Genomic DNA, 13,691 nt, shown 5'->3' with positions numbered 1-13,691 from the left:
CGCCAAAATCGCAGCCGGGGTAAGTCTCACCGGATTCATCGACACCGAAGGAGCGACAAACGCCAAGAGAAATCCGGGAGAAGATTATTCCACCACGCATGGGGAAGCAGCAGTCCGGCGCCCCTGAGACGCACCAGCAGAGGTACACATACCTCACCAGAGGATCACCAGGGACCGCCAGGAGCAAAAGAAGCTGCCATGGATCCAAGCACGCCGTAGTCTCCGTCCGCCGACGAACAGAGCCCCCAGCGCCTAGAACCACCAGCAAAACCTAGTCTACTAGAAGGAACCTAATCTACTCTAGCAGCTACCTTCGCCGGACGCCGATCCGGTTGATTCCCGCCACGCTCGCCGGCGGAGTGCCCGCCGGAGGAGGGAAATCGAGCGGATCGGCACCGGAGCGCCGTCGCCCTGCTTTCGCCTTTTCGCTGGAGAGGATAAGGTCGACCGCAGGTGGAAAGACGTCAAGTACCCTTCTATTTCGGGACTGAGGGAGTACATTAGAATTCATTCAACCGTCACGTCACAAGGAAATGTAAAGAAGAAAAAGCCAAGTAAGGAAACGCGTCAGAAGATGTTGAGACGATACCAGGAAACGTCGCTGTTTCTTTGCTGTATTTTCGGGCTGTCGTCCTTGCAGCTTCTCTGAAACGGAGACAGTTTAGTAACCCATGTAGTGTGTCTGCAGAAAATGTCTACATGGTTTAATTCTGACACGGCTAACTTATTTTTTCTTTCTGAAGAAAGCTGTATGTGAACTTGCGAAGTAGGTGCTGCAGCAGGTCTTTCAAAAAAAAAAGTTGGTTCTGCATTTCCTCCGATCCCATACTCTGTTGCTACCTCTCTTCTGAATATAAATACAACAAGCCACTCACAATTCATGGACATAGGCACATTGCTCGGTTTCCTAACCCTAGATCTGCCGAGCCATCTCACACACCAATGCTAGGCGTTATCAAAACTGTTTGATCACAAACAATTTTCTTATGTTTGAGCCACACATTATTTTTTGTAGAACAAATGTGTCATTGTTTTACATACAACCGGTTCAGTTACGGTTTCTTGCAAAGCCATTATTACCGGAGGCCATATTTTTTTGGGTCTTCTGTTGTAATTCCTTGTTATAATATCACCAATGCAATAATAGTTATCATTTTGTTAAATTGTCTCCATATTAAAAAAATAGAAGTAGTCCCCAACAGGCCAACACCCATTTACAGTAAGTAGATACAAGCTCTATGCCTAATGAAGAGATGATCAATAGACTGTTAAAGTTAGTTACACTTTTGTGATTATACACATTAATACTAAAAGTAGTTAGCAACCATCAGTATTGAAGTTCAGGGTCTAAGTTATAGTACAAAAATATCATCAATATTTTCAGCTTCAGCTTCAGTTAGCAACCATCAGTCCGTGCATCTGCTTTTTTTTTACTACCTCCGTTTTTAAATATATGTCACTGTTGACTTTTAGTAAGAAGTTTGACCATTCGTTTTATTCAAAAAATCTATGAAATTATCATATATTTTTTCATGATTTATTTTATCAACAAAGGTAATTTAAGTATAACTCACATTTATGCATATTTGCATAAATTTTTTTAATAAGACAAATGGTCAAAGTTTGTATAAAAAATCACCGGCGACATATATTTAAGAACGGAGGGAGTATAAAACATTCCATGCGTTTGCTATTCAGCAAAGCAAACTAGGTCATTCAGAGAATAAATGATGCCTATCTACTCACCAACGCACCGTCCAAAACCAGTGTGGTTTCACACGGACACGGCGCGACTAGGACAAGACAAGCACGCATGATTGAGAGAGAGAGAGAGAGAGAGATGACCTCGCGGAGGCAACCGTGGTCGGCAAGCTCGCACGCGCTTTCCCGTGTACGTTTACGATCTCACTGCCGTCTTCGTCCCGGCGGTAGTGATGAACTGTGGCTTCGCTCGGCTGCTCTCAGTCCTAGCGCTTATAAATGCGCCATTGCTGGGCTGCCCTCACTGTCCCCCAAGAAGCGATCGACCGAGAGAGAAGGGGATGGAGAGGGGGAGAGCGATGGAGCAGCAGCCGCCGGCGAAGCGCGCGAGGACGATGACGGTGGCCGTAGAAGACGGCGACGAGCCGTCGCCGCCGGTGAGCCCCAAGCTGCGGCCGGCCTTTCTCGTGGTGCTCTTCGCTGTGCGAATGTGAGTCCTAGCTGCTTACCGCCGCACCCCGCACACATCCACTACCCCGTTTCTTGGACCCCCTGCGTTTCTCATGCCATTACTGGTGTGATGCCTTCTACGCAGGATCGTGATGAACCCGGTGACGGACGCCTCGCCCAGCATCTCGCAGATCGAGGACACGGTGAGCTGGAAAAAAAATACTAGAGCTAATCAGGAACTAGTACTACTATTAACTTGTGTTTTATCTGAACAATTTACTGTCTCCTCGCCAGAAGAAGCTGAATTTAGGTTTGCTACTAGCTTCTCCAAATCTAATTAAAATCTAGGTGACCCATGGAACAAGTCAGCGAGAGATGTTATATTTCTTGTTCCACTTTTTCTCTTTTGTTATCTGTATGATGTTTTTGGGAAAAAAAATCAAGGCCATCCCTTTCTTTATCCAAGGAATAAACAGAGGAGTAGCAGTGCTTACATAGAGGTTGGTCTTGGTCTCCTGTTTTATGTTCACTTGCAGAGCCTAAAACAACCCGTAGCAGTATTATCCTCTCGAAACAACATCACCCTCAGATTTCGCTGATGTGCATGGTGCCTTGGTCCTATGATTTTACAGGTACAGAGAATTGTTGATTGCGCCTTTAACCAATTCCATGAAATGTTTTCAAGGTAAGACTCTGCTTCTCATGTTGTTGGTGTTCTCCCTCTCGCATAATGATATTATTGATGTAACATGTTTTTGTTTCTTCAGAGTCAAAATGAATGACCTTTATATCATGTGGGTGAGTAGGTTAGTAGTCCAAGGGTTATAGTACAAAACGACCTAGGAATATTTGTTGGGAGCAATAAAATTCTTATGTAGGTAGTGTCGGCCCTACTTGAGAGCAAGAAAATTCTTATGTAGGTCAAATAGTTGTACGTGTGTTTCCAGCATTAATCATTAATTTCCTACGTTTCATTTGTACATTTGTCCCCTTATTAGATCTCACTTCTTTCTTTATATGCATTTTTACTTTTTTGTTAGTTACTAATTATTTTATGGCCTTTCATTAAAGATATTCATTCTCGTTATGTCAGAAACGTAACTAGGCTTTCGTTTTCTCTTGTTTGTTCTATTTTGTCACAGCAAACTTGAGAAGGCATTCCAGGCTTTCCAGGGGCAGATTGATAGTATCCACCATGAAGTGGTTAGATTATTTTCTTCAGAATAGCTTCCGTACTTGCTAATCTCTTTCTGAATTCAGTATTTATTTAACAAATTAATCTACAGGTTCCTTTGAGCATCTCCAGTAGTTTGCTTATAAAAATACCAATACCAAAAACCTACCATTTGAGAGTTTTTTAGATAGAAATCTAATCCAACGGAATACTAATCTCTTCTCCAATACTATTTTTTTATCAACCGCCAAAAACTTACCTCCTCTCCCCTTAATTGTTAGTTAGTTTTAACACATGCTAAAAACCAATCATTTGAAATTATTTGACACATGCTAAAACCCTTGCAATTATTGAATTTCCCTCTTATCCTTAAGAGTTCATAGTAACACACTCTAGTGTAAAAACTGCAGAGACAAATGGGGTGTCGTGTTCCAATCGCCATTCTGGTCGACACACAAGGTAGTAAATCAGCAATTTGTCTCAGCCTGAAATGTATGATGTGTGTTTCATTTTTCTTGCTGCCAAGTTAACATTTCTGTAGCTTTCCTCGTATATATTCAGCTTAGACCTTCACAAAAAATAGTTTACAACATCCATGTCATGCGGCTGCATATTGACAGAAGTCATGTGGATGTTAATTCAAAGAATACCAGCCCGACAATATCACTGTGTCATGTCCTTTGTCGTTCATTGTTTCAGATTGGAGCCAAATCAGGAGGATGACTCTGCCAATGCATCAAACACAAACATTAGGCTGCGTTTCCTGAACGATTTCAAGCTGCCTATTTACACAGACAAGAACATAGTAGACAAGAACAACGCAGCTATCAAAGTGGCCATGTTTGAAGGTGGGAGCAAGATCACATCCGGCCCCCTTTCGAAAGTGAAAGTTGAGGTCTTGGTCCTCCGTGGTGAGTTCTGCAACAATGAGCGCGACGACTGGACTGAAGAGGAATTTGACAACCACATACTGCAAGGTCGAGATGAGCAAGGTCTATTAGGAACTGTGCAGTTGACGAAAGGAGAGGCAGAACTCAGCCAGATCCGTTTCAAGAAAGGGACATGTAGGAAAAAAGTCATAATGGCAGCAAGAGTTTGCAAGGGTGAAAATATCGCTCTTCGGGTTCAGGGAGCCATCATGAAGCCTGTTGTTGTTCAGGACCGCAGAAATGAAGGTACAATCTAGAGGTCTAGACATTTTGTCAGGTTTATTACTGTTTCTATTGGATTTGTCTTTTATATATGGTGAATCCTAGATCCCTGATCCATGAAAGTTTATTCTTTGCAGCAAATGAGAAGAGGCACCCTCCAAGTTTAGATGATGATGTTTTTCGTTTAGAGGAGATTGCCAGAAATGGAGAATACCGCAAAAGACTGAAGAAGGAAGGAATCTGCACAGTTCAGGATTTCTTGAAGGCTTTGAACAAAGATCCCAACAAGCTTCGTAAAGTAAACAAAAGAAGCAATAAATCTTTTGTCTTTGTTTCTTGGCGTTGCAGATCCTTAAGATGGAAAATCAGAACAGTTCTTGGTTAAAACTCACAGGCCATGCTAGGCAGTGTGTTCTTGAAGACATGCCAGAGCTCAAAAGGTATCAGAGTGAAGAGGGAAATGTGGTGCTCTTCTTCAATTGCGTCCACGATCTCATAGGAGCAGAATTTGGTTGCCATTACGTTGCAAGTGGTAACTTCAGTCCAGATCAGAAGGTACGCGCTGGGCTCATCAACATTGTACACTGATGATCACAATTGTGACCAGTTCATCAAGACCATGAACTTTTCATAATTAGTAGATACACTGTTCCGGCTGCAGGCTTTAGTGAACAAGTGGAAATGGCGCGCCTATGACAAGCTGGAGGACATTGCATCTGATTACATAATCAAAGACAATGTTCCAGAGCGAATTTCTGCAAGTCCAGATGCTGCTGCTGGCCCATCCGTTCCTGTGTTCAGCGCACCGCAACCAAATTTTACAGCATCTCAAGGTAACCAGGACACCAGTTGCCAAGTTCTGGTTGTTCTTGGAGTTCTTTGCCACAATTAAATATCTCATATTGGAATTTCTGTTTCAAGGAACTGAAGCGGCTGAAAATTCACCCCACGGTGATATTAACCATATAATTCCACACCAAAATGGACACAGTGATGCCATGATTATCCATCCTGGTTATCTAAACACAAATGATTACCAAGGTACCTTACTTCCAAAAGTTATGATCTTGATTGTTCTTCGTCACCTCTTAATCCCCTGTGCGACACACACACACTGCACAATGATTTTAAAAATGTCTTTTCACCCAAGATTAAAATAGGAACCCAAGCCCTCGAACCTTAGGTTGCTCATCCACACCTCCCTCCAACTGGGATGGTCTTATTTATTTCTTACACATTGATTCTAAGTTCCCTTGTTTGAAGTAATTATTTTGTGAACAGTTATTTGAAATTTTGCAGCCCAACGAACTGCACTGCCTGCTCAGCAGCTAATCACTCCTGAATCCATCCTGCCAAGTTGTCAACAAAATGATGCAACCCAGATGGACCCTTGTTGCACATTTGAGGTGAGTGAAAATTTGACAACTCGCTAGCATTTGCCATGCTGACAGGGTTCTTTGCATGGTAACAGTTGCTCACGGCTGCACCTGCACAGTCCGTTTTGCAGTGCATCGACGGGCTTCAGGTTGCAATGCCAGACGCGGGCGCCTGTTTCTGCTTCGACATTGCCCTGCAGCCGTTGTGCCCTGTGCATGGGCAGGGACATAGCTGCTCTGAGCTTCCAGGATCAGGTCACAGCAACGACTACCCGTACCAGTAGGTACACAGGCACTTAACCAGATTACAAAAGTTTACCAGTCTAGGTCTGCATGTTTACACAATTATCATAATTTTGTATTCCCTCCTTTCCTGGTTACTACTCCCTCCGTCTCAAATTATAGGTCGTTTTGACATTTCTAGGTAGACACAATGAATATCTAGATGCATAACAAAATTTATGAATCTAGAAAAATCAAAACGACCTATAATTTAGAACGAAGGGAGTACTTACTAGCAGTACTGCAGTAGATTATGTAAGCATATTTGAGTTTCTGTCTGTATCAGTATGGTGTGTGTGATGCCGTCTAGACTTCCAGTTTACGTGCTAGTTTGTTAGCCATTATACTATTATAGCATGAATGAAGATGTGTGGGTAACTGTACGACATATATATGTGTATCAGGTGACATGTCTCTTCTTGTGGAAACTAAAATCTCTGCAATTTAATTATTAGTTTTCCTGAACAGCAAATGTGTCTTTTTCACGATTGTTAATTTGTTATAGATCTACAAATGGTTAGAATTTTCAAGATCGATTGTACACTTTTTTTTCAAAAGGGACGGCAAGAGATTTGCAGTCAGATTATATTAGACGATACAAAAGGAAAAAAAAATACAGAACGAGTACAAGGTAGGGGTGCTGATCACACGACCAGAGAGGCAGAGACCCAAACATCCCTCCACACCGACCCACCACTTAACAACAGCCACTAGCGCCACTGGTACAACCGCCACAAGCTGGTTCGGACCTCCACTATGAAGTAACAGAAAAAGCGAAAAAACACAGAACACAAAGACTGCAAACTAAGATTGAGTTATTTTCTAGTAGAGTAAGATTGTCAAGAAAAATCCAAGGTTAACAAACTATCATAATATATAACTCATTAAAATTGGCATTCAATGTGGCTTCACTACATTAACTTTTCACCATGCCAAAAAGGATTTTTTTTATCCGTTTGTCAGAGAGCATGGGTGATATGGGCATATGGCTCCATGTACACAGTGAAGTTAGTGTCTAGATGAACTAAATCAAATATAGTTTTAAAACAAGCTAGTGAACCGTTTGAAATTTATTTAGAATATATCACCTATAGACAAAAAGCCCCGGATATATCCCAAAAACAGATGGGTAAAACTTAAAATAGTTTGCAGTAAGTAATGAAAAATAAAAAGGCTACAACATACAAAATTCGTACAAATCATCTTGGCAGCGTTCTTGCTGGGTGGAGGCGATGGATGGTTCTAGTAGTGATTCAGGCGGGCATCACCACGTTGAGCATGAGGTGATAGTGTTGTAGAACTATGTTATACCGGAGGTGGTATCTCACTAGGCCATGGCAGAACCATCTGTAGAAACGGAATTGAAGCTTTCCGATGACACCTTGGAATGCACGAGGCTCATGACCACCCACAATACGAAAAGCACAACAAACTCTGCCATCAGTTATGATTTTTGCATGCGAATACAAGGCATTATGAAAAGAGAAAAAATATGAATTAAATCGAATGCAAAGCGCTAAGAAGAAAAGATTCATTTTTAGAAATGAATGCATAGCATGAAACGCAATGATAACCACTACTATAGAAGGGGCATTGATCCCAGGAGCCAAAACACATTAGCATCGGGTATTTTTTGGTTCGTTGTGCCATTCTCAGCCCCAGAAATATCTTTCGCACTAGGTCGTGGCTCCACCCGGTGCTAATGGTCTTCCTTTAGCACCTGGCGAAGCCACCACCCGGTGCTAAATGTCACCCAAAGAATTAGCACTGGGTGGGGTCCGCCCGGTGCTAAAGGAAGACCATTAGCACCGGGTGAGGGTACCACCCGGTGCTTTTGTGCCTTTAGGCGGAAAAATGGTACGGCTAGCTGGTGTTGGGGACATTGGTGTCGGTTTGTTCCACCACTCGACACTGTTGAGTTGTGTGATTTAGACGATTTCATATGACAAAATTATTTAGAGATTTATTACAAATGTTGTGATATAGATGATTTCATATGGCAAAATTATTTAGAGATTTCTTACAAGAGTTGTTATTGGATGATTTCATATGGCAAACTTATTTAGAGATTATTAAAAGTGTTGTGATTTAGATGATTTCATATGGCAAACTTATTTAGAGATTATTACAAGTGTTGTTATTTAGATGATTTCAAATGGCAAACTTAATTAGAGATTTATTACAAGTGTTGTTGTTTAGATGATTTCATATGGCAAACTTAATTAGAGATTTATTACAAGTGTTATTTAGATGATTTCATATGGCAGACTTACTTAGAGATTATTACAAGTGTTGTGGTTTAGACGATTTTATATGGCATAATTATAGAGATTATCACAAGTGTTGTTATTTAGATGATTTCAAATGGCAACTTAATTAGAGATTTATTACAAGTATTGTAACTTAGATGATTTCATATGGCTAACTTAATTAGAGATTTATTACAAGTGTTGTTATTTAGATGATTTCAAATGGCAAACTTAATTAGAGATTTATTACAAGTGTTGTTGTTTAGATGATTTCATATGGCAAACTTAATTAGAGATTCTTACAAGTGTTGCGATTTAGATGATTTCATATGGCAAACTTATTTAGGGATTATTACAAGTGTTGTTATTTAGATGATTTCATATGGCAAACTTATTTAGGGATTATTACAAGTGTTGTGATTTAGATGATTTCATATGGCATAATTATTTAGAGGTTATTACAAGTGTTGTTATTTAGATGATTTTAAATGTCAAACTTAATTAGAGATTTATTACAAGTGTTGTTATTTAGATGATTTTATATGGAAAACTTAATTAGAGATTCATTACAAGTGTTGTTATTTAGATGATTTCATATGGGAAACTTAATTAGAGATTTATTACAAGTGTTGTTATTTAGATGATTCCCTCCCAAAATTTTCGGCGAGAATGCCCCTTTAGTGTCCGTCCTTTCCACAGTCCGGCACAATTGGGCCCTCCCTAAAATTTCCGGTGGTAATGCCCCCCTTTAGTTCCGGTTCTTACCAAGGTCCGGCACTAAAGTCCCCTCCCTAATAAAATTTTGGTGGGTAGGCACCATTTAGTGCCAGACCTTGCGAATGCCCAGTTGTTTAGCGCCGGACCTAACCACGGCCCGGCACTAGAAGTGTCTTTAGCACCGGGCCAAAGTTCCGACTGATGCTAAAGTGGGACGGCTATATACTGGCGCCCGGCCTTCCCCTCGCCAATCCAATACTTCTTCTTCCTCCTTCCGCGCCGCTCCAAACCTCCCCGCCTCATCGCCCCATTGCCATTGTCTGGCGCCATCGCTGTCCTCTACGCACCCAGTCACACTCCTCCCCGTGGCTTCTTCCTCGTCCGCCTCCCGCAACAACCCAGGGCCAACCCGCCGCCTGTGTGCCCGACCCCAAACCCTCCTCTGACGCCGCCCTGTCCCCGACCCCGAGCGGAGCTCTGCCCCGAACCCCGTCCGAGCCGTGCGCAGGTTGTCTGGGTGACTTCAATTTTTTTTGTTTTTAGAATTTTTAATCAAAATTTTAGCCATGACTCCAAATTTGAGAAAACGAAACGACGCGTACGAGCAACTGTGCCACCCGCCGCTCCATCTTCTTTGCATACCAGTAACTGCAGCACTAGTTCCTTGTTTATTATCCAGCTTTTGGCTTCTCTGCCACAATGCATTTCCATGCAAAAACATTTTGCATTGCCTCCCACTGCCATGGCCGATGATAGCAATGGTAGCCATCCTTCATAGGAAACCGACGCTAGAGGAGAAGGGCCCGCTAGAGATCGAGAGTGACTTTCCCACCGAGCCGTCCGATCCGAATGACTGGAGCGATGATCCGTTCGAGGAGAAGCTGTTGACAGCCAAAAATTACCACCAACCGGTCTGACCGAGCGGTCTGACCGGTCGAGACACTATGGCATGTCCGGCAGGGACCGACTGATCTGACCGGTAGATCCGACTGGTCTGACCGGTCTAGGAGGAGTCCGAGTCAAATAAGAATTTTTATAGATCTAAATCTATAATAGGGATTTCTTACGGGATAAGTCCACCTCACCCTATAAATATAAAGGGTCATGGCCGATTGAGGATATCCAATCGATCAAAATACAAAACAATTACTACTTTTTATCCTCTTCTCAAACCCTAGCTTTTCCAACCCACATCTGCTGTTCTTCCTTCGTCTCTGTGACGTTTGAAGGCGTTCTAGGTGGCCTGCCGATTCTAGAACAACCCTACGTGCGCCTACCCTGACGGGGTCCCTCCCGGGGTAGTGTTCGTCGGCCGTCGCCGATTCTCACCGGCAACCGGTTTGACCGGTCCCCTAAACCGGTCTGACCGCTCCACACAGGAAGAGCTGCATCGAGCTCTTTCTCGCGCCGCTTGATCCAGTGTGTTCATGTGTTAACCGAGATTTGCGTCGACATACTTTTTGGCCACTCTGTTGGGGAAGAAAGATCTTGGTTATCAAAACCGATCTAATCTACTCCAAAGAAGATGGGCTCCAACACAGAAATTGACCCGGAGAATGTCATCCCTTCGACATACGAGCATCTTCCTGAGGGCGTTCGTCTGCTGCTGGAGGAGCGCAAGAAGAAGCGTGATGAAGAAGATCTACTAGCGGCGCTTGTAAGCATCAAGGTCGATCGACGCGGCAAAGTCACCAAGATCAAGGAGATCGACTTTGCTTCTACCTCCACAGATGCATCTACTGAGGTAACACCTGCTGCAACTGCTCCACCTTCAGGTGTTACTATGGAACAAATTCAGAAACTGCTAGCTGAGCGTGATGTTTATTGGGTTAATTGGCTTAGCTCTAAGAAAAGGGAATCGGCTGGTAAGAAACCAACAACAGCCGATGAACCTCCATCTGTTTCTACTTCTGGATTTTATGTTCCTCAACCATCGGCAGCATCTCCTACGAGTCAACCTCAATATGGGATGCTGATAAATTATTTCAGTGGTCAAACTGTAACACCCATATACATTGATCCCATTATGAACATTCCAGGTTCGGCTAACATTAGTCGAACAAATGAGATTATTCAGTACACACCACCAGAACCCCCCAGGAACTCAGTGCCACATATCGGTCCTATCTCTGACAAGATGTTCGACCGATACGTACAGCACTGGCAAAATCGGCAGAGACCGGTCAGACCGGTATACCAGTCCGGTCACACCGGTTCCCCCCACTGGTCCGACCGGTCGTACCGACCGGTCCGACCGGTCCATCCGGTCAGCTTGTTCCAAACAAGCGTGAGGTATATACATCCACACAGCCAAATTCTTTAAACAATTTTGACAAAATGCTTGTTGATTATCAGAATGATTTGGCTAATTTGCTTAGAAAAAGTTTTGGAGTGGATGTTAGAAGCAAAACCCGCACATACCAAAAGCCGTATCCTACTTCGTTTGATTCGGTTGCATACCCTGCTGGTTTTAGGTTGCCTGAGTTTGTTAAATTCAGTGGGAAAGATACTAGAAGTACTTTTGAGCATATTAGTCAGTATTTTGCCCAATTAGGAGAAGCTGGTTCAATAAACAAGTTGAAAGTGTGTTTATTTTCTTTATCTTTAATTGGAACCGCTTTCTCATGGTTTTCATTTTTGGCACCTAATTATATTGGCTCATGGGAATAATTAGAGCAAAAGTTCCATGAGCACTTTTTCTATGGACATGATGAGCTTAAGTTGTCTCACTTAACATCGGTTAGACAATCGCGTGATGAATCTATCAATGATTACATAAGACGATTCCGTGATACAAAAAACTGATGCTTTAGTGTGAATATTGCAGAAAAAAATCTAGCTGATTTGGCTTTTAATGGCTTGCGCTCTCACTTTAAAGAAAGATTAGAGGGCTATGATTTCTTTACTGTCACTCAGGTGCATCAAAGGGTTTTGGCTATAGAAAGCCGAAGCAAAGAATCTCAAGAGTCTCATAGACATCATCGTTCTAGTGTGCATGCTTTAGATTGCAATTCAGATTTTCGGACGATGAGTCTAAAGATGTATATGCTCCTGAGTTTGTTTGGCCATCTCAAGCCAAACCATTTACTTGTTCTGCTCTTAAGCCGATTCACAAAAATCGGCAAGATGAAAATTTTACTTTTGATGTATTCAAGTGCGAGAGGATATTTGATGTGTTATTGTTATCGCCATAAATTAACAGGATTAATTTATGGGCCGAAAGCAAGATGGGTTTAAAGCAGAAGATTGAAGAAGGCTTGTAAATCGGCTCCTGCGTGGGCATTTGGGCCACATGGGCCATGTATCTTTAGATTTAATTTAAGATTAGAGATAGAGTCCGACCAGGACAAGATTAGTTTAGATTGTTTCCCAAGTCTCCGGACTATAAATATGTACCCTATGTTATTCATGAAAAGAGAGCGTCATCACTGTGGCAGAACCGCCTAAATTATCCCGGCTCAAGTGCGTAAACCATCACCATAAAGGCAACATTAGCTTAAACGCACTTCAAACGGAACAATTTTTGGTCTGTCGGGTAACGTCCCGATACAACCACCGATTCTCGGATCGAACAAGCATACCCCGCACGAAGGCGAGTCCAGAGATATTACAACCACAATTTTTACAACACAGGCATAGTAAAGATTACAAACCAGTTTCAAAAGATTATTACAAAACCAACTTAAGTAAAACAGTTATACAAAACATAAGGGTAAGTTCAGAGTTTAAACAGCGGAAGATAAAACACGACAACTACAACACGTCGCAAAAGTATACCAAGCTAGCCCAAGCATGGTATCACTCGTCATAGTCATTGCCGGTCGCAGACGTATCCCATTCTACGGACCAGCCAGGAGGCAACGAGCAAGGATAGGTTAAACTAGCGATCTGATCCTCAAAACTCATACCTGAAAAAGAGTTGCAACAGCAAGGCTGAGTATTCTAATACTCAGCAAGACTTAACCGACAACGGGTATAAGTAGCCCACCTTAGCTAGACTATGCTAGGCTTTTGTAAGGCTCTGGTTTTCCTTTGCTGAAAAGCAATAAAGAGTAGGTCCTTACTTTCAAGTTTTAGCTTCAAGATTCTAGTTGATTAACCATTCTATGTAAGCATCTACTATCCAATCATGGTGGAATTTCTAAGCAAACATCAAGATTAATAAGAATATTGTTGCTCTGATTACTCTGTGTGGCAAAGAGATCAAGCAGTCTCATTTCATCGTGAGAGGCGGACGATTCTGAATCGAAATTCAACCTTGCAAGGATAACCTAACACACACGTTTGGAACACCGTCGGGTCGTTTCCAAACAACCGTTTGCCTTTCTTTCCGGCTCGTGGATAGGAACACTCTCCCCGACTACAGGGCTCCAAGGTCCACCCGTGCCCGGTCCACCCTTGTCCCTAGAAGTCGTGGTGTTGCGCAACATAAAATAAAACCTATCTCTAAGAGAGAGTGTCAGGTATATCCACTCCCCGGTCCAATCGGTTACTAGGCTTGCCGCGTACCATATTTACGGCATGTGGCTAGTACATTCAAAAACTTAACCAGCACTACCACACACCGCGACCTTAGCAAGTTCATCAACAC

General features: G+C 42.5%; 1 protein-coding gene across 3 annotated transcripts; it reads left to right on the top strand.

Moving 5' to 3' along the window:
• The first annotated feature begins 1,942 nt into the window (after positions 1 to 1,942).
• LOC120703768 (calmodulin-binding protein 60 D-like) lies at positions 1,943 to 6,522 on the top strand. 3 transcript variants are annotated; one of them, XM_039987938.1, is made up of 12 exons: positions 1,943 to 2,191; positions 2,297 to 2,354; positions 2,784 to 2,836; positions 3,294 to 3,354; positions 3,736 to 3,784; positions 4,025 to 4,500; positions 4,614 to 4,774; positions 4,825 to 5,031; positions 5,138 to 5,309; positions 5,398 to 5,517; positions 5,776 to 5,882; positions 5,972 to 6,522. In XM_039987938.1, exons 6-12 carry the CDS (start codon positions 4,164 to 4,166, stop codon positions 6,134 to 6,136), a joined length of 1,269 nt encoding a protein of 422 aa, XP_039843872.1. In that variant the 5' UTR covers positions 1,943 to 2,191; positions 2,297 to 2,354; positions 2,784 to 2,836; positions 3,294 to 3,354; positions 3,736 to 3,784; positions 4,025 to 4,163; the 3' UTR covers positions 6,137 to 6,522. The 3 variants fall into 3 exon arrangements, with proteins under 3 accessions (XP_039843872.1, XP_039843874.1, XP_039843873.1); XM_039987940.1 differs by lacking the exon at positions 5,398 to 5,517 and having other exon boundaries at positions 1,948 to 2,191; XM_039987939.1 differs by lacking the exons at positions 1,943 to 2,191; positions 2,297 to 2,354 and adding an exon at positions 2,370 to 2,651.
• Positions 6,523 to 13,691: the final 7,169 nt, after the last annotated feature.

This window comes from Panicum virgatum, chromosome 4K (genome assembly GCF_016808335.1).
Source record: "Panicum virgatum strain AP13 chromosome 4K, P.virgatum_v5, whole genome shotgun sequence".
Lineage (NCBI taxonomy): Eukaryota > Viridiplantae > Streptophyta > Magnoliopsida > Poales > Poaceae > Panicum > Panicum virgatum.
The sequence above is the reverse complement of the archived record's forward strand: the minus strand, read 5'-3'. Positions and strand labels throughout refer to the sequence as shown.

Coding starts and splice junctions, on each gene's coding strand:
- LOC120703768 (XM_039987938.1), top strand. CDS start 4,164: ATGTTTGAAGGTGGGAGCAAGATCACATCCGGCCCCCTTTCGAAAGTG. Junction 4,775..4,824: donor ATCCCAACAAGCTTCGTAAA/GTAAACAAAAGA, acceptor TTGGCGTTGCAG/ATCCTTAAGATGGAAAATCA. Junction 5,310..5,397: donor AAATTTTACAGCATCTCAAG/GTAACCAGGACA, acceptor TTCTGTTTCAAG/GAACTGAAGCGGCTGAAAAT.